General features: G+C 41.9%; 1 protein-coding gene across 2 annotated transcripts in view; it reads left to right on the plus strand.

The window, feature by feature from the left end:
- EBF2 (EBF transcription factor 2) overlaps window positions 1-25,349 on the plus strand; it is a 259,251-nt gene that overhangs the window by 173,797 nt on the left and 60,105 nt on the right. For both annotated transcript variants that reach the window (XM_035138787.2, XM_035138788.2), the window contains exon 7: window positions 11,009-11,090. In XM_035138787.2, coding sequence (XP_034994678.1) covers window positions 11,009-11,090 — 82 coding nt within the window. The remainder of the gene's footprint in view (window positions 1-11,008; window positions 11,091-25,349) is intronic.

The following is a 25,349-nucleotide window of genomic DNA, read 5'->3' on the forward strand; positions in this document are numbered from 1 at the left end:
AGCTACTTATCTCATTGGCTCGGGGGGGGGGGTCGCATAACTACATACCCATGCAACATTTATCTGATGAAAATAGGGACAAAAGCAGAAATTGGGACAGCTTCTGAAAATCTGGGTTTGTCCCTGGAAAATTGGGGCACTTGGAGCTCCTGCTCATGGTCAATCCTTCCACGCCATGTAGAATTTAGACCTGTGGTGTAAAGTGGAGCAGCCCAAAACAGGTTTATGGCCTGAAAGAGAAAGGGTGAGGAGAGAGATCCTTTGGTTGCAATGCTGTCTACTACATGCCATCTACTACAGCATGGGGTGGGGAGGGGAACCTGTGGCTTTCCAGATGTTATTGAACTCCAGCTAACCATCTGCCCCTGCCAGCTTTATGGTCAGGGGAATGATGGGAATGGTACTCCATCAACATCTGGAGGTTCACAAGTTCCTTACTCCTGTACTACAATATGCTTGTGTTTGGCTGCCTTTAGGTGCCTATGGTTCCAGTAGGCCTGGAATACTTCTCCAAAATAGCCATGCATTTCAAATTAGGCCAGGCTTGCCTCAAGTACTTGAGTGATTGAAATATGTCATGAAACAAGCTGTATCTTTCCACATGTGGCAGCAAGAGTTTGAGTCATGGCTGAAAATATTCTTATTTGAAGCCAAGCATGGGCCAAGTAGCCATTGGAGTCCCTGTTTAATGCCTGTGTGAATTTTGTCTAGGAAAAGTTGTGAAAGCAGCTTTCTAATTATATAAAAACCAGGAAAACCCATTCTGTGGCTCTCCCATTGCCCCTAAATCATACTTCTGTGGTGTTAAGCTCTGCCTCCTTTTTTGCTTCCTCTCTCCTGAAGTCATTTTTATTGTAATACCTCCATAAATATTAATGCCTTTACCAGATGCAAGCATGTAAAATATCTGGATATATATATAAAAGACAGCACAGAACTCTTTTATATGGCTGCTTAGTTATCATTAGAGACTGGCTAGAAAATATCTGAAAGGAGAGGAAGGAATGAGTAACATGGTTCAACTAACACACACACACACACACACACACACACACACACACACACACACACTCTTACTTGTGCATATGTGAGTATTTAAAGAAGTTTAAAGCCAGAGGAAGAAAATTAGGCACTTTAATGTTTCTACTGGGGTTTAAAGCAAATAAAGCAGCCATAATAAGGCTGAGTGTAGGCAATGACCCATTGAGGTTGAAATGCTAAACATTCCTTGTGATTTAGGGTGTAGTGTTTGTTTGTGAAGAGGCTGAGAGGCTGATGTTGAAATGGTGGGGAACCATCGCTTTGCAATTCAGGACTTTGAAGATGTTTCTAAGAGAGCACGCTCAACATGCTTATGGGGCATTGATATAAGTGTGTGTGGTGCTGTTATTGTCTTTGTTACTATAAGGGCTGCATATGCTTGAGCAGCTCTCACTTGCTCCATAAGGAACTCCAGCTAGCCATGAACTTCATTTGAACTGTGTCTATTTACACAGCTTTGGCACCTTCCCACGGAAATATACACAGGAACTCAGGAAGCTGCCTTACTTAGGAGGTGATCTAGTCCACCTCTGCAAGTTTTCACACAGGGATCTTTCCTAGCCATAGCTTGAGACACCAGGGACTGAACCTGGAACCTTCTGAATGCACAGTGTGTAACTAAGGCTGATCTATTTGGGCAATAAGGGCCCTGCCCTGCCTCAGCTTGCCCTCAGTCGACCCTCTTCTTACCTTCTTACCTCTTCTTAGAGCCAGGCTGACACTGGCTCTAAGCTTTCTCCCTCAACGTCTCAGTGTTGCCCTTGGGCAACCTAATAGCAAGGAGGCCAGGGACAAAGTTTGAATTAGTTGGGCATGTCTTCCCATGGATCTGGTTCCACCTCCTGTTGGTCTCCCTGCTTTCCATCCTACCAGTCCCAATAGGCACCAGCCATGTGCTCTGCCACTGAGCTATGGCCCTTCTGTCATGATTCATTTCTTAAGAGAAGTGGGAATTGTAGCTCTGTAAAGGGAAAAACTACAGCCCCCAAGATTCTTTCAGGGAAGTCATGTACTTTAAATGCGTTCTGGGTGTGCTTTAACTGTATAATGTGGAGCTGCCCTTTGGTGACCTGGTTTTCCCCAAATCATGCTGGAACTGGAGGGTGGGGATGGACTTTCTTTGGCGATCACTCGTAGCTGAGCAAGGTTGTCTTCCATGAATATGGTCTTAACAGTGTGTCCGTATGTGACTGTGGAGGCCAATTCTAGATCCACACATCCATGGGATGGTAATATATAGATGAGTAAGGCCACAAATTAGAACAAGTAACAAATTACAAATATCTCGGAATGGTAGTACAGGCCTCAGGATCCAACAAACTACACATAAATTCTATCGGGAGCTAAGCAGAAAAAAACGCAAACTGCATCCTCAAATTTTTCAGAACACAAGGTTTTCCCCCGTTCCTGTGGCCCTTAAGCTATTCAAGGCCAAAACGCTGGCCCAGCTCCTCTTTGGAGCCTTTCTGGGTCCGCCCTCCTCTTCCTTCTCCCCCCTGGAGCGCATACAATCCAAATTTCTCAGAGCCCTCCTACACGTCCCCAGATGCGTTTCGAACACATGGGTCAGACTTGAAACGGGAATGATGAGAGTGGAGGCTTCAATCTGCCTATCATCAATCTACAAATGGCTGACTTTAAATCTGCTCCCCCGAGGAATTGCTCCATTGATCCTCTGTGACCAGTTCCAGTCCGGCTGGCAGCTAGCAGTCCTGAACACTCTCTAGACAATGGGCTTTGCTCCCCAAGCCCTTCTAAGTTTGGGATTGAGCCAAGCAAAAGCCACGGTCAGACAAAGACTCATAGATATTGAGAGACAACAGGACTGCTCAAGATGCCCTGAATATAAAATTGGAGAAATCGAGAGATACATAGCCGCTCCGGCACCCTACCTCTCCTTTCTCTTATCAAAAAACGCAAGAAGGGCTTATACACTTGCCAGAAGCGCGGCCTTGCCCATGCCTGTTTTGGAAGCATCATACAAAAAAAATCCCATACGCCCAAAGACTCTGCACCTGCAATTATACGACCTGCTCCTGCTAGGCAAAGACCAGAAGATAACCAGGACGGTCACCAGATTCTGCGTCCAGATATGCAGACACAGACTCTACTGAGAATAACCAGCCCGTCTGAACATCCCAAAATACGGTTTCCCGAGCGACCTAGGCTCAGTTCTCTGCGGCAGCTTATTAAGTTTTAAGGCTTAAGTTTTAAGTATTCCTATGCACATTGCATTTACAAATATCAATTTTATTGTTGTACAAAGTGTCACATATATGTTATGCTCCTTGGAACTGTTCTTCCAAAGGGATTTTTACAAGAGCTGGTCTTTGACCGTAATAAAGTATTCTATTCTATATAGATGAGTAAAGGTTTAGCCCCACAACCACTACCCATTTGCTCCAAATATCATACACCACTCTCCAAATGACTAGGGTACACTCAGATTTAAGGAAACAGCTCAGTTGGTTAGAGTGTGATGCTGAGAGGTCTATGACCATGCAGTTAGTTAGAGACTGGTTCAACTGAAAACAGATGGAAGACAGCTGTAACATCTGATGTATGGCGGAATGCGTACTCACTGCCTTGCTTTCAGGGCAGCCGATAGGTGATCAGACCCTGTCTACCCCACCCACAGTGTTTCATCTCTCTATGCAATTAATTAGTTGTGTTGTTTTCCATGGGAAATGGGGCCAAACTAGATGTGACATCATGCAGGTGATGTGCACATTTCTAATGATGTAAGTAGCCATGGGGAAGCCTCAGCAACTAGATGCCCATAGAAGTGAGGAGGACAGATTGTACTCTTTCCTTCCCTATACCATGGTTCGAACAAAAAAAATCCATTTAATATCTCATAATTTTTGCATTTCAATGCATTCTTGTATCAATAGCACACATTCTTGTTATGGACTTCTGGGCCGAGACTGAGATGTCACAGTTGTATCATGCAGACAAGCTTGTGGGTCTGTGCATCTATTTAGCAAACAATTGGAGGAGGATGTCAGAAGGAAGCTGCCACCTCAAAATGTTCCTCTTTCCAGATGTTTTGAGAAATAATTCTCATCCGCTTCAGCCAGCATGGCCAATAATCAGGATTGATGGAAGCTGTCCAGCAATGTCTGAAGGGCACCAGATTAGTGAAGGCCGACATAAACAATCATGCCCACGAAACCTTAGGGACTGACTTCTCCCATATGTTCCTCCTCTTCCCCCATGTGCACAGGGAAAGTCCTGCTCTAAATACTTTGTTCAGACTTTAAAAGTATAGGGCCTTATCAGTGGTGGCACCTACTCTAGAAATTGCTTTCTAGGGTGACTCATGAAGTTTGGTCCTTCACAGTCCTTAGGAAAATGGGGAAAGACTTTTAAAAAAATACTTCAAAGGGCACTGGATTTTATTAGATGAACTGGTTTTTTTATTTGTTCCTCTATTTTTTAGAATTCGTGCTGCAAATTGACCTGCTCTCTGAATCTTGTTGGCTATGGCTGTTCTTTCAAAATGTGTTGTTTTTGTAGTTTGGATTGTACTGTGAGTCCCTCTGGAAGGCTTCTGACATCATTTTGAGAGGCATATCCATTTAACACTGAATGAATACTTTATTAGCTAAACTATTTATCCAAATGAGTGTGAGGCATGCTCAAAGGTCCAATACTGTATTAAAAACTGTATTAAAAAAGATAGCATTTGTTCATGAACAATATGGATCAGTGGAAGAAGCAGACACTCTGCCTCTTCCCTTTCACACTCAGCTCCATCCTCTCTCTCTTCATATATTGGAGCTCAGCCCCCAAGTCAGAGAAAGCAAAATGCTGCTATTAGTTGCTGGGTCCTAGATTTGCACATCCTCACTCTCTTTTTAGTCCAGGCTACAACAGCAGAAGACCCACAAGCCACAAGGCCATCCTGGGATGCAGGCATTCCCTCATCAGGCAATCTTAGGGAAAATTTTGTTCAGGGGAGACGATAAGTTCTTTAAGATTTTACTCATTCTCTTGCACAATGTGAGATTTGGGATCAAACATTAAAAAATGAATTTTTTAAATGAAATTTTGGGTTTATAAAACCTCAGAGTTTGTAACTCTACCATAGGGTGAATTGCAATTTTTGCATCTCTTTAAGTACATACAGTAATGTGGATAGCTATATATCCAAGGGCCAACATTTGCCATTATCTACTCACCCTAAAGTGTGGGCATCTGTATGGATTTCAGTGGAGTCTGTTTCTGAGCTAGCCAATGAGGTGCCCTCCAGATAGCATTGGACTATAACTCCCATCAACCCTGATCATCCGCCATGCTGGTTAGGGATTATGGAAGATATAGTCCAAGAACAGCTAGAGGGCACCACGTCAGTTGTCCCTGATCTATTTGTTCATAAAAGTTGCACTCTTTTGGGGATGCCTTTTATTCGTCTTTTCCAACTTAAATTTAACAATGGAGTTAATTGACAGTAGCCAGGAGTTTGTGTGTATATACTTCCATATCCATCAGACAAAGAGGTTTGGATAGTCTGCATTAGCCACAGAGGGAAGTTAGTACAGACATGGCAGGAAGGGGAAAATGACCTTACTTTTTAGTAATCCCATTGAGAAAGACACCAACTTTAAAATAATAATGATAATACACAATCTGTTAATAAAGTTAAAAAACACAACATTGGTATTTTTAAGAACAATTTAGGTGATATTAATATCTCATCAGTTTAATGATTTTCCCACACTCCCCATTCTTTTGTTGTTTATTATTTGCTGTTGGAAATGAATTGGATCTCTAAATATTTCCTTTGTTTCTGTCTGTTGGTAAAAAGAACCCACAATTTTTGAAGTTGGAAAAACTAAGGTTTTATTGGAGATGTAACACTGGTGTGTATGTTTTTTTTGGGGGGGGTGATATGTTTTTTGCCTTGTATGTCTATTGCTTGTTTTTCTTGTTGGTAAACCTTGGGAAAAATATACATCTTTCTTCTTTAAAGTTCTAATTCAAGGCATGAATGTGTGAGTTCTGGAGGGACTTTGGGACTGCGGTAAAAATTCGTTGTCATAGTAACAGAAAGGGAACTAGGCCTAGCTCACCTGGGACTTTAACTTACTGCAAAAGCTGTTTTTTTTTAGACAAGCACTCAGCAAGGGAAATAAATAAATAAATTGCTCATTGTGTTCCCAGCTGACTTTCAACTCCCGCCCCTCTCCGCAACTATTCAACCCTTATATGAATGCATTTTATTTTGTCCTGCAGCCTTCATGAATTTTCTGTGTCCCAGTTAAATCTGTGGGTTCCTCCCTCATCACTGCAATTTAGATGTACTACTAGGATATCAGGGAAAACACACACACACACACACACAACGAGAACAGAAAATGTTTCCAGCTAAAACAAAGCTAGATAGATCACAGACAGACCTAGTGATGGTGGAGAAATCAGTTTTGTTTGCAATATAATGAGAAATTACTTAATTCACACATCACAAACCAATACATAACTGGAACACAATTATCTCTCGAAATCCACATTTCTCTGAATTTTGCGATGCAGATCTTAACCAACCAGTTAACAAAAATATGAATGTTAGTGAAAATCACATACAGAAATGCATTGTGTTAGAATAAATGGTTTTGAGAAACTTACATGCTAGTCAAAACGGCATGCCAAACATGTGTATATTAGAAAGTCACATGTTGGTTACTTTTCATGAGTTTTAATTATTATTGCAAATTACCGCAGAACTAAATTTGAGACCAGAAATAGGAGAAACTGAAACTGACAGATTCATCCATCCATGAACAGAGCCATTCTCATTTTTGTGTTTGGATGGTGTAAACTCTGAAAATATGCTTAGGGGCCTTTTGTTTTCTCTTTCTCTAGCAGTTGCACACAAAAATATCTAATGTATCATAGGCTAATAGGTCACAAAGAGATCTGCTATTTATTCTGTAACCTCGTTGTACATCTCACCTGCCCAGTGTTTCATTTTGATTTGTACATCTTGTGTCCCCTCAGTCCCAAAATATGGAAACATCCATGTGTTTCTTAGCATGTTTAAGATTGTCTCTTCTTTTTGAGTATTTTGAGTGGGGACCTAATAGATTTATGACTGTATCAGATGGGAAACTTTTAAAAATGGACAGTTACATCCCCAAATCTGTAATTATTTTTCTACCCTTCTCCCTGATTTTTGGGTGACATTTAACCTGCTTGAGTATATCCATATGTTGTGCCAGTTTTGTGATTTTTCCATAGCACATATATAGTGCAGGTGAAATTGTATAACTGTTGATGCTGTTGAGGGAGGACTTTGGGGCCAGAAGTCCAGGGTCCCACTCAGCAGAAACAAAACAGAGCTGGCTCACACCATTTTGAAGCAAGTAAAATAATGCACATTAGCAACTAATGTGCACATTAGCCTACTCCTAAAAATATTAATTCCAAAGGCTAAAATGGTCCACTGTGAATAACCTATTGTAGGTTGCTTGGTCCTGGGACAAATTGTCGTCCTGCTGGATAGGAAGGCTCACCCTTCTTGCTGCACTGTTTCAATGGCCACAACTGCAGATGGGCAAATATGTCGGTTGTAATTTCAGTTTCTGTTTTTTTAATCTTAAATTTATTTCACTACATTTCACTAAGAATTGGTGATTTACTTTATTTTATTCTATTTGGTTGTTTTTTTTAAAAAAAAAAACCCTCATGAATGTTTCTTGGCATTTAAGTGTGCATTTCTCTTAATAGACACATTTTTTTCAGGCAACATCCATGTTTCCATATTACTTTCACAAATATATGGTTTTGCGTTTTTGTGTTGTTGTTTTTGTCTTTAATAATATGTGTCTTTAATATGCACATTTTAAATCCCCCTTTTGGGGTTGGAGCACTACATTCACTAAAACGTGAAGCAATGTGAATTGTGAAGGTTAATTGTGTGTTTTTTATGTATTGTTTTGGGGAAGGGAGAATTGGGTAGATTTGCATTAAAATGTGAACTCAACCAAATTTCTTCCCCATCCCTAGCTGCCATGCTACGGCCATAGCAGCAGGGCTCTCGGGTGTGTTGTTAAGAGGCCAGCTTAGCCCTGCTCTCGAAGCAATTTGCCTTTCCCCTCTCCCCACCTTTGCCCTGACCGGCCTTACCTAACTGCACTGTTGAATTGTACAGTCTATTCTACCACTTCCAAACTTTACCACCTCATTTCATTCCACGTGTAGACAAGACCTTAACCAATCCCTTTTCAGATTTCAAATCAGGTTCTAAGTCTCAAACTTTAATAAATTAAATGTACCAATGCTATTCATTCAGGTTTGGTGGGGGGTTGGGGGAAGGCACAACATCACAACAGATGCAATATTCAAGGGTAAAACTGAATTTTTCAAGTCAGTAAAACATTGCATTTTCAGTGGCTGGGAACACATGGACTGCAATAGAAGAATCTGTAACCATGGTGGTAAATAGAGAGGCAAGGTTGAGTGAACTGAGCTACAATATTTTCACATGCGAGATCTTTTTGGGATACTGAGTCCTTCAGCCTTTCAGCCTTCCTGCTCTGCTCCCTCCTAGCGCTCCATAACTCTGGGAATATGTTACAGCAGGCACCACCAAACTTCGGCCCTCCAGATGTTTTGGACTACAATTCCCATTTCCCCCGACCACTGGTCCTGTTAGCTAGGGATCATGGGAGTAGTAGGCCAAAACATCTGGAGGGCTGCAGTTTGGGGGTGCCTGTGTTACAGGCTGCCCCCCTGCTGGCAAGTTCCACAGCCCTGTACAAAATTCAGTCAATATATGCACAGATCTCAAGGGCCCTTGGAGATTATGTATATTGACCCAGAAATGTGCACAATTCCCGCCTTGTGGAAGAATTGTGTGCACATTCTCCATGAAGCCTGGTGAATGTGCACAATGGCCAGTTGTTATGCACATTAATCACTCAATTTACAGTCCATATACAGTATATAGATATAAAGATTACAGTGCGGTAAACAAACAAACAAACAAAAACAAACAAACTCACCACTTACCTGTTGGTAAAACACAGAAGTAAATTAAATGCCTCCTATAGGATACTGAAGGGATGCCATGTTGTTTTTGTTCTGGATAACAGACTTGTGTTTGTGTGTGGGGGGGAAGTCTTTTGTAAGCCCCTCAGGGTTATAAAGCAGGATGCAAGTATTCAAAATAAATAAATAATCTATTTATTGCTATGTCTTGCAAATATTACTGTCTCTAATACTTTCCAGTGTGATGAAAATATATGTGATGTGGAATGTTTTCCCATTCATATTTATAAATTGCATTTCTGTTCCCCTGAAGATCTGAGGATACTATACATTGTTCTTCACTCCCTCACCATTTTACCCCAGCACCCCTGGAAGATAAATTAGGCTGACAGGTAGAGACTTCCCCATGGTCAACCTGTGTGAGCATTACAGCAGATGAGGATTTTAAACAAGCCGGTCACATTGGTCTTTGTGTTGGACCACACTCACTGACCTCATCAGAATGTCTGCAAACATCCCATGCAAACATCCCAGTCTGTCGCTTAATATCCATGTGCTGATTGGAACAGCTATGCATTCAAGTGTTGTGTGCTGATGTTCTGCTTAATGCCTATATATCAGGCCGTCTCCCTCCCTCCTCCATGCTTTTTTTGGGGGGGGGGGCTCTGTGAACAGCTCTTACATGAATTTCATATTTTATGTAAGCTCCCAGCAATTTTATAAAATAATCTAAACTGAGAGAGAATTGCCCAAGGCTATTCAGTAAGGTTGATGAGCTGAGTAGGGATTTGGCCCTGTGTCCCTCCACACCAAAACTCAATATTCTGTCCACTTCACCATGTTTGACCTCATTATGGCTTCTTCACTTTTTAAAGTATATACCTAAAAATGTAGTGTATGGATGAGATCATCACGTAAAATTGCCTGACACTTAAACAGACCTTTAGTCCTTTATCTCAGTATTGTCTGCCACAGTATTGTCTGTGACAACCCCCCAAATGTTGTTGAACTACAACACCTATCATCCCTGACCATCAGCATCTGGAAGGCCAAAGGTTCTCCAGCCTTGGTCTATCATGACCAGCAGTTGATCTCAGAAAGAGATCTTTTCCAGCACTGGTACTGAGATCCTCTTGTTGAGAAGTTGAGGATTCAACCTGAGCCCGTGTGCATCCAAAGCATAGGATCTACCATTGAGGTACGCCCCCTGGAAACATATTTATCATATACATACACCGGAGCTGTGTTCTGGCACCTCTTTGTTGCGTTCTGGCAGCTTTGTAGTACTGCGTTGCCCAGTGTTTCATTTTGAATTTTGAATAATGGGCCCCCATTAAAAAAAGCTCAACAACTTTGGGTGGGTTCAACAAGTTCTAGCACCTCTTGTTCTATCAAAAAAAAAGCCCTGCATACACTTATGAAAACACCAGGATTGGCTTCAGCTCCTCTGAATTTTATGCAAATCCCAGTTTCGCATCCACATAATGTGTGAATGTCACTTGGACCCAGATAAAGAGATATAAATTGCAGAGTTGCATTCATGAGTATGCAAATACTTTCAGGGTTTTTTTTATGGGGGGAGATTCTAGGTCTATTATCTTTATTCTTTCTTTTTGTTTTATTGTTTCAAATTCCCAATGCAACTGTTCTTGCCTCTGTCTTCACATTGGAAGCTTCACCTATTGTATTTTGCCTTGCTTGTCTGTGAGCTAAAAGGTTTTTTATTATTATTATTAAAAAGGCTCTCTGGTTTCTAATAGCACTAGGTATTTCTTTGCAGGGCAAACAAATTCCACCAGAAATGTCATTTAAATCTGTTTTAATTGACAGCATGCTTTTAAAACACTCTGTTGATGTCTCCCGGTGGATTCTGCCACAAGGCACAATCATATCCGCACAAAGCAAGTAAATAATAACAGACACAATTTTTTTTAAAGTGGAAGATGTCACACACACTCTCTCTTTCCCCCTACAGATTCTTCTTAAAATTTTTCCTCAAGTGCAATCAGAATTGTTTGAAAACAGCCGGGAACCCTCGAGATATGCGACGCTTCCAGGTACGTGTTATGGGATTCTCTGTTAAGTAAGTTGTCTGTCTTTTCGCTTCCGTTCCTCGTCACTGACACTGTGGGTAATAAATGAGATGACAGTAAATGATAAACCCCATCATATATTGTTAAAGTTTTCCCTGCATTTGTCGTATTTAATCCTTGCTTCCCCCGCTTCCCCCTTCTGAATGCCCAGGAGGGGAGGGGATGTACCCTGCCAACTAGTGATGTATATTTGATTTGACACCCCAAAGCAAAGCGCTTGCATGTACAACTGCCCATAGCAGGGACTGTGTTCATGATAGGTAGCTGTCTCTGAATTTTTCAAAGTAGCTCTGTCTGTGAGCCACACACACACACACACACACTTTAACATGCTCAGAATTGTCCATTCAAGTGCTTTCAAAACGGCAGCTGATCCAGGCATGGTCACTTTAAAGATCTTGCATGGTAAAGGCAACAAGGCCCATGGGACAATGACCCAGCTGCTTTGCAGGAAAATCTGCCACTGGTTTCATCATAGCTGTCGCTGATGTATTGAGAATACCAGCTAATAAAAACACAGAAGGAGGTGAAGTGTGTCAAGTTGGAAACATGGGGGGGGGGAGGGAAGGAGGAGGAGGGGGCTGAGGAGACACAGGCACTAAATCTCATCTCTCTTTCTCTCTCCTTTCCACGCTGTAATTGTTTAAGGCTGTGTGCAGACGTAACACATTCACAGCAGTTCTCCACATACCACTATAATGCCTCGAGCCTAACCACTCTCCATTTGATTCTGCTACTGTAGCTTGATGACTGAGCAAACATAATGAAAGAGTAAACACACAGCCTTGCTGCAGGTGGTTTTAAGGGTGCTGGGGGTAGGAAACAGGGTTGCTTCTTAAAGAAAAACAACCCAGCAGGTTAGCTTTCAACTTGGAGAGAGATAATTTATTCTGTAAATCGAATCTGGTACTAAACCATCATGGTATGGTTTAGACAAGTCTCTAGCCACCACATTCTGTATAGATTGTGGAGTTCCCAGGCTATCTTCAAGGGCAGCCCCCATATTACATGCTTGTGAATGCAGAATCAATGTACCTTTCCTTATTTCCCTTTGACACTTAAATTTGGCACATTATCTATAGTGCAAAAGAGAGGGTCTATCTTTCAGGGGTGGTGGTGGTGGTCCACAATAATTGCATAAACATTTCTCTGTTGTTGCTTTGATTCCTGCTTTGATTCCTGATGTCTTCCCTTCCGGAATTCCACTTCTGGTTCTCTTGCAGTGTCTGCAGAAGCAAATGGCCTTTGTAATCACTTTGAGAATGGGAAGTGTCACAGTGGCCTGGGTGGGCTACTTCAGAGTAACGACTCCACACAGCTCTGCATTTTATCCTTTTATTGGTGCTGTGTATTTACAGTGCTGAAAGCAGTGCTATTTACAGACAGTGGTACATGTTGTTAGTATTCCACAGAACCTCCGAATGGCGGTTCGCACGTTTTCTTCCAGCAAAGTAATCTTGGCATATTGAATCTCCGCCCCCTGCGCTTTTTACGCAATTCCGGCGTAGCTGGGATCGGCCTCTTTCCCACCGTCTCCCTGCTTCCCTGTTCCTTTCCCAGGCGGTGCCTGTGCTCCGCCAAGGTACTCAAGCTCCTGTTTCCACTTCCTGAATCACCACTCGAAGTCTCCCCCTCCCCACTGGGGGAGGAGCTGGTATTCAGGATGGGAGGGGGCTGCCGGTACCTCTTATCCCTCACAGGAAGTCTCTGTATCAACCAGGGTGGAAGAGGGCATAAAGCTATTTAAGCCTGTTCTACCACTTCTTTTGGCCTCTTCAGTTTCAAAACTCAGAGTGGATATGGCCAATATTCACATACAGTCATACCTTGGATCCTGAATGCCTTGCGAGTCGAATGTTTTGGCTCCTGAATGCCACAAATCAGGAAGTGAGTTTTCTGGTTCACAAATGTTCTTTGGAACCCGAATGTGGCTACATGGCGTCTGATTGGCTGCAGGAGCTTCCTGCAGCCAATTGGAAGCTGCTCCTTGGTTTCCAAACATTTTGAAAGTTGAATGGACTTCCACAGGGCTGTCTTAAGGGTATCCAGCGCCGTGGTGCGAAAATCCCTCCGGAGTCTGGCGCCCCCCCCCCATGGGCTTGCTACGGGCCATTGGAACGGCGGCTAGCAAGCCTGCTGTTGCGAGGGGGCGAGGCGGGAACATTGCACCGAAAGGAGCCCTTTTGGGCGCTGCTCCCGTCGCCCCCCCCGCCTGGGCTTGGGAGCCACCGGAGCTCTTTCTGCAGTGCGCCCCGGCCTTGCCTCCACGTGGGCCGCGCACCTCCCCCACTTGCTGGGGCGCCCCTGAGAGGCCGGCACCCTGGCGCAATGTGCCAGTCAGCCCAGTAGGAAGGACAGCACTGGACTTCCGGAATGGATTCTGTTCGACCTCCGAGGTACAACTGCATTTGTTTCATGCTGAGACAGAAATCAAACCAGCAAATATATATTCACTGTTGTTTTTGCTTTGAAATGAATGGGGTGGAATAACAACTTAACTTTTATAAGTTACTTAATTTCACCACAGCAGACAACAAGATGGATAATGTAGTTTTTGACAGACAGGAAATTGGAGTCTGCACTCCATAAGATCCACAATATGGCTGCCTTATCTTTAAGAGCATCTTGTGCAGCATCTTCTGCATGCGCATGCATTGTGTGGCTTGAGGACCTCTGGCCCTCCCTTCCCCCAGATGCAATACGTCAGCATCAAACTACTTCTAAACTTCTTCAGGCACAAGTCTTTATGGAAGACGCTACTATGGATGCTATGCAATTTCCAGCCAGGGCTGTGTCCTCTCAAGCAGTGGAATGGAAACAGCATTGCATGTGACAAATACAGGGAAGAATGGAAAATGTTGTCCTCTTACACCCCTGACCCTCCGATACCTTTAAGAGTATAATTTCACAACTGACCTTCAGAGCTGTGGTGCTTGCTGTCAGGGAAGGGAATATTTTTGGGGCCAGCCTGTAGCATACAGCTAGAGTTATGGGGCCTTGGAAGGGAGTATAACAGGAAGGTTTCCCTACTCACCCGAAAGGATGAGGCTTCAATGAAGGGGTAGATGAAATACTACCCCTCAGCCCTGGCAGCATTGGCTCAACTACCATTGGTTGTGGGCAGTTAGAATCTCTTACTATGGTTCTCTACTGCAGATCTTTTGTGTGAAAATTAATAAATGTGACCCAGATCACCCAGCCTTCTTATTTACCATTATAGTCGCAGACACTTTGGTTGCAGCCCATGTGTTCCAAGCACTGGAAATACAATGTTCTACTGACTTGAAAAAATTCACTTTTAACCTTGAATGTTGCATCTGTTGTGACATTTTGTCACCCCAACCCCCAATAAAGTTGGGTACCTTTGATTTATTAAAGTTTGAGACTCAGAACTTGGATTGAAATCTGAAGAGGAATTAGTTAAGGCTTTGTGTACACATGGAGTGAAATGAGGTGGTAAAGTCTGGAGGTGGTAGAATAGATTGTACAATTCCACAGCACAGCTGCATTGGACTTAATAGTCTTATGAGGCCACCTCTTTCAATTTAAATGTGAGTTACTTTGCTTCAAAATGTGTTAAATCATTTCTGCTACACGGAGGATCTGCTTGCTCCTTCTTCTGGGTGTGGTCCTCAACTATAGCTTCAAAACCTGTCCGCGCAACATAACTGGTACCATTTCAGATTGCAAAGGGAAATCCATCTTTTAAGTGCTCTTTGTTTAATTCTCTCCATGTGAGAGAATTTTTAAAATGTGTTGGTGAACATGGTATTTTTTCTTTCTGTATTTTTTTCTGTATTCTTTCAGTATTTTTTCTGAGCTCCTTCCACTGCTAAACACTATGCACTGTAAAAGCCCAGAGATTCCTGGATCCCACATTAAAACTATCTATATGTTATATTAAAGAATGCAAAAAAAAAAAAAATACTAAAACTTTTTCTCTTCTGAAGAGTTTCACACAGATGCTGGTAAGAGTTCCACTCAAGTGTTTTTAGTGTGAAGATCATCTCAAAATATCAGTAATGTTTTTGCAGCTCCCAAAATGCATGCTCTTTTATCTTTCATCCAACTTCTTCCATATGCCCTATATCAGCAAAAAATAATTAAAGTGCCAGAGATTACGATCTAGGTTACAATGGACACTTGTCAATCCTAAAAATGTAAGACCATCTCAGATTCATTAAAACAAGATACAGGCGTTTTACATGCAGAATGAAGGATTAAAGGGGGGGGTGTTTCTTCAAACTATTGATTTAATTATGTTTTAGAAACAGAAAAGTAGGTGAGGGGAACAAAAAGATCTGAGTGAATTTTATCTCTATGCTAGATCATGTACAGGTTATAGAAGGGTCATATATATGTAATGTAAGCTTGTATACTATAGGTCATGTAACCTTGTATAGTATTAGAAACACTGTCAGAAGAGAACCCTCTATTTGAAGGTAACTGATAAAGATATGGCACAAGGCTTTTTAGGTGCTAGTACATGTCCAGGGAGAAAGTCAATTCAGTTCACATTTAAAGGTAAACCTACCTCATTTGCACTTTTTGAAACAGTACATGAACTGGAGCACGGCCATCCTTCTAAACTCACCCATCTTCGAATTTTGCAATGCAGTTCTCCAGCCAAAGTCATTCTGTGTAGTAGCTTTACAATGAGACGTGATCAGTGATGTGACATTATTTTGTGGAAACCCCCTCCCCCTTTTCTAACAAAATACTGAGTCTGGAGGTGACCAATCAGTATATCCTCTGAATAAGCAACTGACATCTTCCATAGATCTCTGGGACAAGTAAAAATTTCATCCAACTAGGTTTCCAAATTAAACATATCTCTTACCATTATTTAGCCACTATTATTGTATGAACCCCAAAGTGATTAGGCAGTATTAACAATGAGTTAATCCGTTAACTAAATTGGTGCACACTCACAAAGACAAATTCATTAGTCATTTTATCTCTTCCTTTCACACTGGAACCCCAATTGATCACTATGGGAAGCTTGTCCGAATGGAAAGAGAAAGCAGAATGGGAGGCTGCTGTGACTTGTTTTTCTTCTTCCCATGATGAAAATAACAATAATAAATATTAAAATTTAATAGCATAGCAACTTTTGCCAAACTAGAAAAATATGTTAGTGTAACTGAGCAGTTATAAAGGAAAGTACATCATGAATTTTGTATTGTTTCCAGATGTCCGGTGCTATAAAGGAACCCCACCCCTCTCTTGGAACTATAACAGGATTCCACCCCCACCATTTCACTGAGGGACGAGATAGGCTGCACAAATTCTGGACACTCATTGGGAACACAAACCTCAGAACAATTCTAGCAGAAGAATATCATTGGAGTACATTGATGACACCATTATATTTCAATTAGTGCTGGTTCTCACAGCGGTCCCCACTAATGGCAAACTCAGGTGCCTGTGTGCCAGTCAGTCGGGGAGCAAATAAATGAGTGATTCCTACATGCTTTGCAGAAAGAAGAAGAAATTTTAAGGACCAAAAGAGGCACCCGTGAGGTCCCGTTATTTAGAGAATAATGTTGGTGATTAACTCTAGAGAGAGAGAAGCAACTATACCCTCTTAGACCCCAATCACCTGATTACAACCTTGTTCTTCTGCATGCGTAGACATATTTTAATCTTAAGACCAGCAAGTAATGAACAGGTAACTTGTAATGGGATATGCACTCCTGGATGTAACTAATGTGCAAGTGAGAGAGAATATGTGAGCAAAGGTGAAGGCAGATCCACTCAGCCACTGTATTAAGTGTACATTTACAACATAAGAATTAAATTCATGCCACCAGTGTTTAATCTTGGCTGGCAAAGTGAACCCAAACTAGAAAAGTGTCTTTCAGGAAGGCCTTAGCCTGACATCACTATACAAGTGATACTTGCCTATGGTGTTCAACAGTTATACTAACAGTCCAGTGTCTTTCACCAGCCTTAAATACCCTTAAAGAAAACAAAAGCATGTCATGTTTTATGATAATGGGTGAACAAGTGGTATTGATGGATATGCCATCAGGAGGGCATTGGCAAAAGAAGGGAGGGGGAAAGCACCTAAATGGTTAACAAGATAATGGTAAGAAATATTGACCTTCATTTGTTTAGCTAAGATGTAAAGATTTCTGAAGGTCAAAGGTTTTCTTGTGTAGTGTTTTGGAGTCTAACTGTGCCTGACCCTCTAACATTAAGTTGCTGCGGCCTGCAGTTTTGAAGAGTGAAGCGAACGAGGGGGGAAAGGAGAAGGGGGAGAGAACAGGAAATGGAGTGAGGTGTTTCAGGAAGTTGTCAGGAGTTGACTGATTGATTCCAGATGGAAAGGGTCACCCTCCATGACCCAGGAAATGCTCACTGGGGGAAAGCTGTTGGCTGGTGAAAGGGGGAGGGCCTGGGAGCTGGAGACTATAGAGGAATGTCCGCTTCCTTTTTTTAAAAAAAAACCCCAAAACAAAACACAAAAATCATGGACTTTTAACTCTTCAGTATAAAACATGCTTGGTAGTGGTCTATGTTCAGCATGAGATTTGAGTGGAGCTAGGAATCAATTAAAGAACAATTTCTTATCCATAATGCTAAGCAGCTTTTTGTTGATAAAATATGTGGTGGTGGTGATTACAATAATGCCAAGGTAGTATACAATAAAACAATACAAAACAGCAATTCAAATATACAATAAAACCAACATATCATTATTAAAGTAGTGGGGAATCATTCAACTGGTATCAGGAGGCACTGGAAGCTACAGTAGGTATATTTTAAAGTAGATGAACGATTCATGGTGAAGGAAAAGCTTGGGTGGAACATGATGAAGATTCATCTAGTACTCTCTCTAGCCCTGTGCCAGAAAATGTCCCCTGCATTCCTCCCCCCTGACTATTCTCCATTAACTAATGGAAAAAAGAAATTTCACCTGAAAATTATCAAAGGGGACATAAAAAGTTGGTGAAATTCTCATGGGATGCAAGTGGCCAAGGGGTCATTGTGAGTGTCATGTCTTTCATTCTATAAATCATCTCACCAGTGATCTGCACTCTGCAGCGTTCTTGGGAGTCTGCACTTCAATCAAAGCCCATGGAAGACATCATGATGTAACTTATTCAATGGGGTGGAATGGAAAGTGAGGGCAACCCAAAAGGCTGTAGAGTGCTGGAGAAGTTTTTGATGGAAAGAAAAACACAAACACTACCCTTGGCCACCTGTCAGAGAACAGGTTTATGCCACACTGCAGACCAACCAAAATCCCAATGAAGTTCTAAAGTGCCCTATAGAAGCCTCTTTCACAGAGGAAGAAAACTTTTGAGAAACCAGAAGACAGATCTTGGCACAGCACTAGTTTGCCCCCAGTATCCAACAATTGAATTGACGCATCCATGAAACAAGATGAGGTGACCACCTTGAGTGGCAGGATCCACAAGGGCAGCAGATCTGGCCTCCAGTGAATACATTGCCCACTGCTGCTGCTGCTGCTACTGCTACTGCTGCGGTGGCAGCAACAGCTAAGGCTGTTGGAGGCTGATTTGCCTATTCCTTGCCAGCACTCTTGGTGAATAGGAGGTGCTGCTGGTCTCCTCCCAACCTTCTTCCTGACGTAGATCTTTCTTCCCCTTTTGTTCTTCACTCACCCTTTCTTCCCTGGCCGGGGAGTGGGGCATGTTGCCATTTTATGATTCACCTCAAATGCCAAAATGTCTTGAGTCAGCCCTGGGTACAGTGCCTCTAATCAGAGGCAAACTGACTCTGGGTGTGAATAATAATAATAATAATAATAATAATAATAATAATAATAATAATATATTTATACCCCACCCATCCGGCTGGATTTCCCCAGCCACTCATGTTCCATTCTTAGTGTTCACTTGGGATGTGCAACAAAACATTGCAATGTGGAGTGTTGTTTCTCAAGATGCCAATCAGCCATGCCCTGTTACAGGATACTCCACTTCCTTCTAGCTGCCCAAACTAGAAGAAGCAAAGGCGGGGGGCTGGAATCTATTCTGTTATTTTGTTGCAATACACAGCATATTTGTGTACTGTTCTGGTGGACACACATACTATGAGCTGTGAATGTCATATGGTAATGATGGCTGTAACAGTAACAAACATGCTAGAACCAACATATGCCAGGGACTGCTGTGCCCATACTGATTGTGCAGTTTGAAAGGTACGTTTGTTAAACATTTCCCTTGGTGTCCTAGAGTACTACTGCCAAGGTTTGAGAGTGCAGATGTGGAATATACACAGTTAGGTGTACCTGTGCTGTTCACATATATGTATTCTTTGGGCCTAGTGTGCATAGGGTTGTATCCAGTGTAGTGCTAAGGAACCCATCATGGTAGCACACTTCTCCCCTCCCCCACACTACCCCAAATCTCTTCTGGATCCCCTCCCCACCCACTGGAGCAGATTTGGTAAGGCTGCTGGGTTGCATGGGGAGGAGGAGAAGCAGATAAATTTCTGTTGCACAAGCATAACGTGTGCTAGTAGAAGAGTGCTCTGGACACTGTCCAGAGTATGTAAGAGACTGCAAAAATATGAATTAATTTACTAATTATTTACTTCAACATTATCTAAATTATTTTGTTTTGGTGTGGGGTAAGAGAAACTCCCCAGCCCCCTAAATCCAAGACAATTGGGATAATGTTGAAATAAATTATAATATGTAATAAATGAATAGATCTATTAACCTCAGGGAGACGGTGCTTAGCATTATTTACCATTTTATTATGTATACTTGTTTTTTAAATTTTGTGGATTTTATCTGTATTTTTGGTGAATACTTTATACTAACTTATGGAAACAGCTGAGAGATTTTTCTTTTTTTGTGGTGGCGACAGGAAGCACACCCACAGGAGATCCACAAGTTGGACCATTCCTAGTTTGGCATTGAGATACTGGGCAAGAACTAGGCTGGGGAGGGAAGAGCTCAAAGCATCCAAACCTGCAATAAGGTAGTGGGGCAGTCAAGTTTCCTCCTCCACATGCAGTTTTTGTTGTAAAAAATAATATATTTCCTCACCTTACTTTATATGAAAAATGAGGCAGAACCATGAGATGGCTACCACATCACATCTTCTCTGGCCCCAAATCTCTCACTACATGATTGTTTTTGATACCTTCTGCCACTGCCACCTCCAGTCATATTAAATTAAGCACATGCACGCACATATATACGTAAAAATATGCTAGAATGATCTGTGGTTGACTGTATGCTTCCGGTGTATATATAAGTTTATACCTCTATCCCAGTGGGTGTGTATAATATAGTCTCTGCTTGTGCGTGGTTGGAATTGTTTGTGTGTGTGTGTATTATGTATGTGCAATAATATACATTTTGATTTACATTTGGTTACAATTTAAAATCTTCTCGTAAATATTTCAGACACTGGAATAATTCAACCTTATTCCCTTGCCACTGAAGTGTGGTCTGGGCTGGCCAGCAAGAGATTAAAATTTATTTCCATTGTTTAAGAGAAAATAATGAAGTGCATCTGACTGGGCTCTCTTATGTCACAGGGGAAATGTTCACTTTGGAGCAGAGTCCCAGCTCCACCCAAATGCACAATGATGAAATCTATTGGCACATGAAAGCAATACATTTTGTGGCGGGAATGCGAGTACAGCATTAATGTGCAGTATGACAGGCACCTTTTGGAATGAATTAAGTTCATCTTGTGAAGACAAAGCATTCTTTCAGTCAGCATAAAATTCTCCCAGAGAGCAGGTTTCCCTTTTGTGGGCCAAGAACAGTTTTGTCAGCTGTTAAAGCCAGAAATTCTCTTTCTGAAAGTGGGACACACAGGTTTGAGAATATTCCCACACAGGGTGAGCTTTTTATTTTTCAATGAATGCACATTGGTCTATAGAATATGGGTGCTTCCAAAATTCTCCTCTGAATTTCTCCGTGGATTTTTGAGGTCTGGAGTATCTTGTCTTCCTTCTAAAGTGAATTGATGCACTGGCCACACTCCATTGTCCTGTTTGGCTTTTTTAAATACAAATTTTCTACTAAGAAGAACCCTACTGGATCAGGGCAAAGGTCCATCTAGTCCAGTAATCCATTTACACACTGGTCAATGAGATGCCCATGAGAACCTAAGCATGAAGCCCTCTCCTTACTTTCAATTCCCAGCAATTGTTCAGAAGCCTACTGCCTCCAGCAATCAAGGAAGAATGTAGCCATCATGGTTAGAAGCCAGTGACGGCCTTCTCCTCCTCCATGAATTTGTCTAATCCTCTTTTAAAGCCACCCAAGTGGTGGCCATCACTACATCTTGTGGGAGCAAATCCCATAGCTTAACCATGCACTGTGTGAAGAAGTACTTTATTTTATCTGTCTGGAATCTTCCAACATTCAGCTTCCATGGATGTCCCTGAGTTCTAGTAGAATTAGTTTTGACTTTTTAATCTTAATCCTTCAGGGGAACTCTTGAGGCATTAAGGCCAATGCCAGTCAGGGCTCCATTGGGAATAAGGGCAGAAAATAAATTTAATTAATAAAATAAATAAAAATAGTGGCGATAAGAGAAAAAGCTCTAGGCCTTACTGACAAATAAAAAAATGAACAAGCCACCAGGTCCAGATGGCATTAAAGAAGTTCTAAATTCGAATGTGAAATTGGTGATTTTCTTACCAAAAAAAAGTAAGATAAACATCCATACCTTAAGATTACCGTAATACCCATACCTGACCAATAACACTAATAACACTAATGAATAAGAATAAGAATTGAGGTGAGACATTACAGGCTAGTTAGTTTAATATTTTTCTGGTAAAACTGGTGAAAAGCTTTCTCAAAGAGAGAATTACCAAACATATAGAAGAATACGTCTTGCTGAATAAGTGCCAGCATAGCTTCCTCAAGTCCCATCTAACAAACCTTTAGTGTTTTGAGTGGGTAAGTATGCAGATGGATAGACATTGTGTACTTGGACTTCTGAAAAACTTTTGAAAATGTCCCTGAGTAAGATGAACAGTCATGGGGCATGAGAAGTGGTTCTCATAGGATAAGTAACGGGAAGAAGAGAGCAGGAATAAATGGAGAGTTTTGACGGTGGAGAGATGTAGTGGAATCTGCCCAATACGCTCATTGGGATCTCTGTGTTTTAATTTGTTCATAAATAATTGGGATGAATGGTGAGCTGGGATTGAGAGGAGCCCCCAGAGAACCTCTCGAAACTGAGTGAATTGAATTCAGATGAGAAATATGATTCCAATCTAAACAAGTGAGGCAAAAAATTCACACTCACACTGATGGTGCCTGAACTAGTGAGGACTGACCAGGAAAGAGAAGTTCATGATAGTTCAGTGAAAATGTTGACCCAGTGTGTGGCAGCTGTGAAAAAGATGAAGTCCATGTTACAAAAGGTATTGAAAACAAGGCTGCCAACATCACGATAACATTATAGCAATCCATGGTGTGACCACATTTGGGATACTGTGTGCAGTTCTAGCCACTGCATCCCCACAAAGATATTGTAGAGGTGGAAGCAGTTCAGGAAAGGGCGACCAAAGTGATCCTAGGGTAGACATAACTGCCTATTTGATACCACAAGATGTAGTGATGCCCACCACCTTAAAAGAGGTTTGGACAAATACATGGAAAATAAGGCTATCAATGCCTGGTAGCCCCAATGACTATGCTCCTCTTTCAGCATCAGAGGTAGTATGCTGAGGAGCACAAGTGGGAAAGCACTGTTGTGCTAATGTCCAGGATTCCCATATTATGCATCTAGTGAGAACAGGATGCTGGACTAAATGAGCCTTTGGTCAGATCCACCAGGAGATTCTTCTTATGTGTGTATAGGATTGCAGCCTTTGATATTACTTTAGCCATATGGCAGTTACAGCTCCCATGCAGCTAGAGGCAACATGAAAGAGCCCCCTTTTCACAACCATAAGGGGTAAAACCCAGTCAATTACAAAGGAGCTTTCCCCCACTGCCCCATCCTTAACCCCATCTTGTTGTCTTCTGTAAGCTTATCAAATCATTACAACTTTGTATGGTTTGGTGGTTAGGCATTGGAAAAGCTTGGTTGATGGGAGGGGAAGCTGTGGCCATCCCCTGTCCCTCCATACTAAAGGGTATTCTGTTAAAGGAATCTGAAGGGCGTGGTCTCTGTCCAAAGCCCAGACGGTGGCTAGGGCCATGGCATGACCCCTATTGGTGACCCTGGGGGAGATCCTAGTTGATGTGTATTAGCAGGGCTCCCCCTGCTGGTGGTAAACCCTTGTGAGACTTCCTGCAGGCAGGCAGGAGTCAGATATAGTCGGTTCAATTCCAGTGCCTAAGCCAATACCGTTCACATTCTGTAAGCAATAAAGTTGTGGCCTAAATTTTGCCGATTAACTTAAAATACGATGTGCACGTGTTATTATTCAACATAAGGGGAGGCCACGGGGTCTTGACACACACAAAAATGTTCATTTCCCCCCAAAATATAGTCCGCCCCCCCCAAGGTCTGAGGGACAGTGGAACCTGCTGAAAATGTTTGCTGACCCCTGTCTATTCCCTTTCCCTGAAATAAATTACACATGTGCTGGTTTCAGAATCAGTTTTAGAAATGCTTGGAAATAGGGTGGAACATGAAGCTGGACCAAGCAAACTTAGAGAATAATGATGGAATTGAACTAAGGAAATAATAATAATAATAATAACTATTATTAATACCCTGCCCATCTGACTGGGTTTCCCCAGCCACTCTGGGGAAATCTATTCATTGTATGGTTCTACATTTCAAAATGGAGGTGTAGAATTGGAAAATGTTCCAGATAAGACAACCACAATTATCAGGGGGCTGGAGCACTTCCTGCATGAAGGAATGTTTGAAGCTTTTTAGTTTAGGAAAATAGTGACAGGAGGGGGCTTGATTGAGGTGCTTAACTTTATGCACAGTGGGGAGAAAGTGAACTGAGAGACCTTTCTCTCATAATATTAGAATTCAGGGTCATCCAATGAAACTGACTGGAGGCGATTCGGAATAGACAAGCTGAAGTACTTCCTCACACAGTACTATGGAATTCACTCCCAGAAGATGTAGTTCACATCTTCACAAATATTTAAAGCAACATAAAGCATTTGGCTTCCCCTAAAAAAAAATCAAAAATAGTAGGAGCTGTATTTTTTAAAGAGTGTTGAGAATTGTAGCTCTATGAGGGGGTACACAACAATTTCCAGGATTTCTTGGGGAAAGACATGTGATTAAAATTTGCTTTAAATATCTGGTGTGGATGTGACCATAGTGACAGCCACTAACTTAGATGGCTTTAAAAAGAGCTTTGATAGTAAGTGGGTTACTCTCAGTAACCAGAAACACCATAACCAGACACTGGAGAGACCTGTCAGGAGTAAGCATGGACCAATGGTACCAAACAGTATGGGAAACAGCCTTACTAGAAAAATTAACCAATAAGCTGAAACTGACACGGGGACAAATAGAAGAAGACGACTTCACGCCGGTATATTCCCCTTTATCACATACACAGCCCAACAAGGCAATGACAAAAATCCACCAACAGCATACAAATCAATATGGCTAACCTGATCCAAAACACCCACCCACCCCACTCACACATGAAACAAAGACCACCACAGGCAACCACAAATGAAAGCCATACCCTAGTAGGCCAACCCCAACATCTCTCACCACTAAAGGAACACAAGTGAACAGCAGAGAACCTACACAAGTGACGCTGACAAAACAAAACAAAACCTCCCACATATATTAAGCAAAATAGAAACATCGTCACTCCACCCCACCCCCACCCACCCTTCTCCCATCTACCTCTTTTCCCCTTTTCTTCCCAATGTCTCAACAAATGAAACTTATTTGCAAAATGCTATGAGAAACATTGCACATATTTCTGTAAACCAAGAAAATCTTTAATTAAAAAAAATGGGGAAAAAGAGATTTGATAAATTAATGGAGGATAACAATGGGTATAGGCTCCCTTCCAGGTCAGAGGCTCTGAAAGTTGGAGAACTTGGTGGAAGAGGACTTCTGCACCCATCTCCTGATTGTGTGCTTCCCAGAACATCTGGTTGTTCTTTTGCAATAAGATACCTGCTGTGGAATAGAATGCATGTCAGTAGATTCATATATTAATGGTTGCACTCATGTACAAATTGCAGCAAGTCACTGAGCAGGGGGCAATATATGCCCTTGTTTCATACATTGTTTGCCAGCAAAACTGGCAAGACGGATATTACAGAGA

Source organism: Zootoca vivipara, chromosome 15, assembly GCF_963506605.1.
Source record: "Zootoca vivipara chromosome 15, rZooViv1.1, whole genome shotgun sequence".
NCBI classification, from domain to species: Eukaryota; Metazoa; Chordata; class Lepidosauria; order Squamata; family Lacertidae; genus Zootoca; species Zootoca vivipara.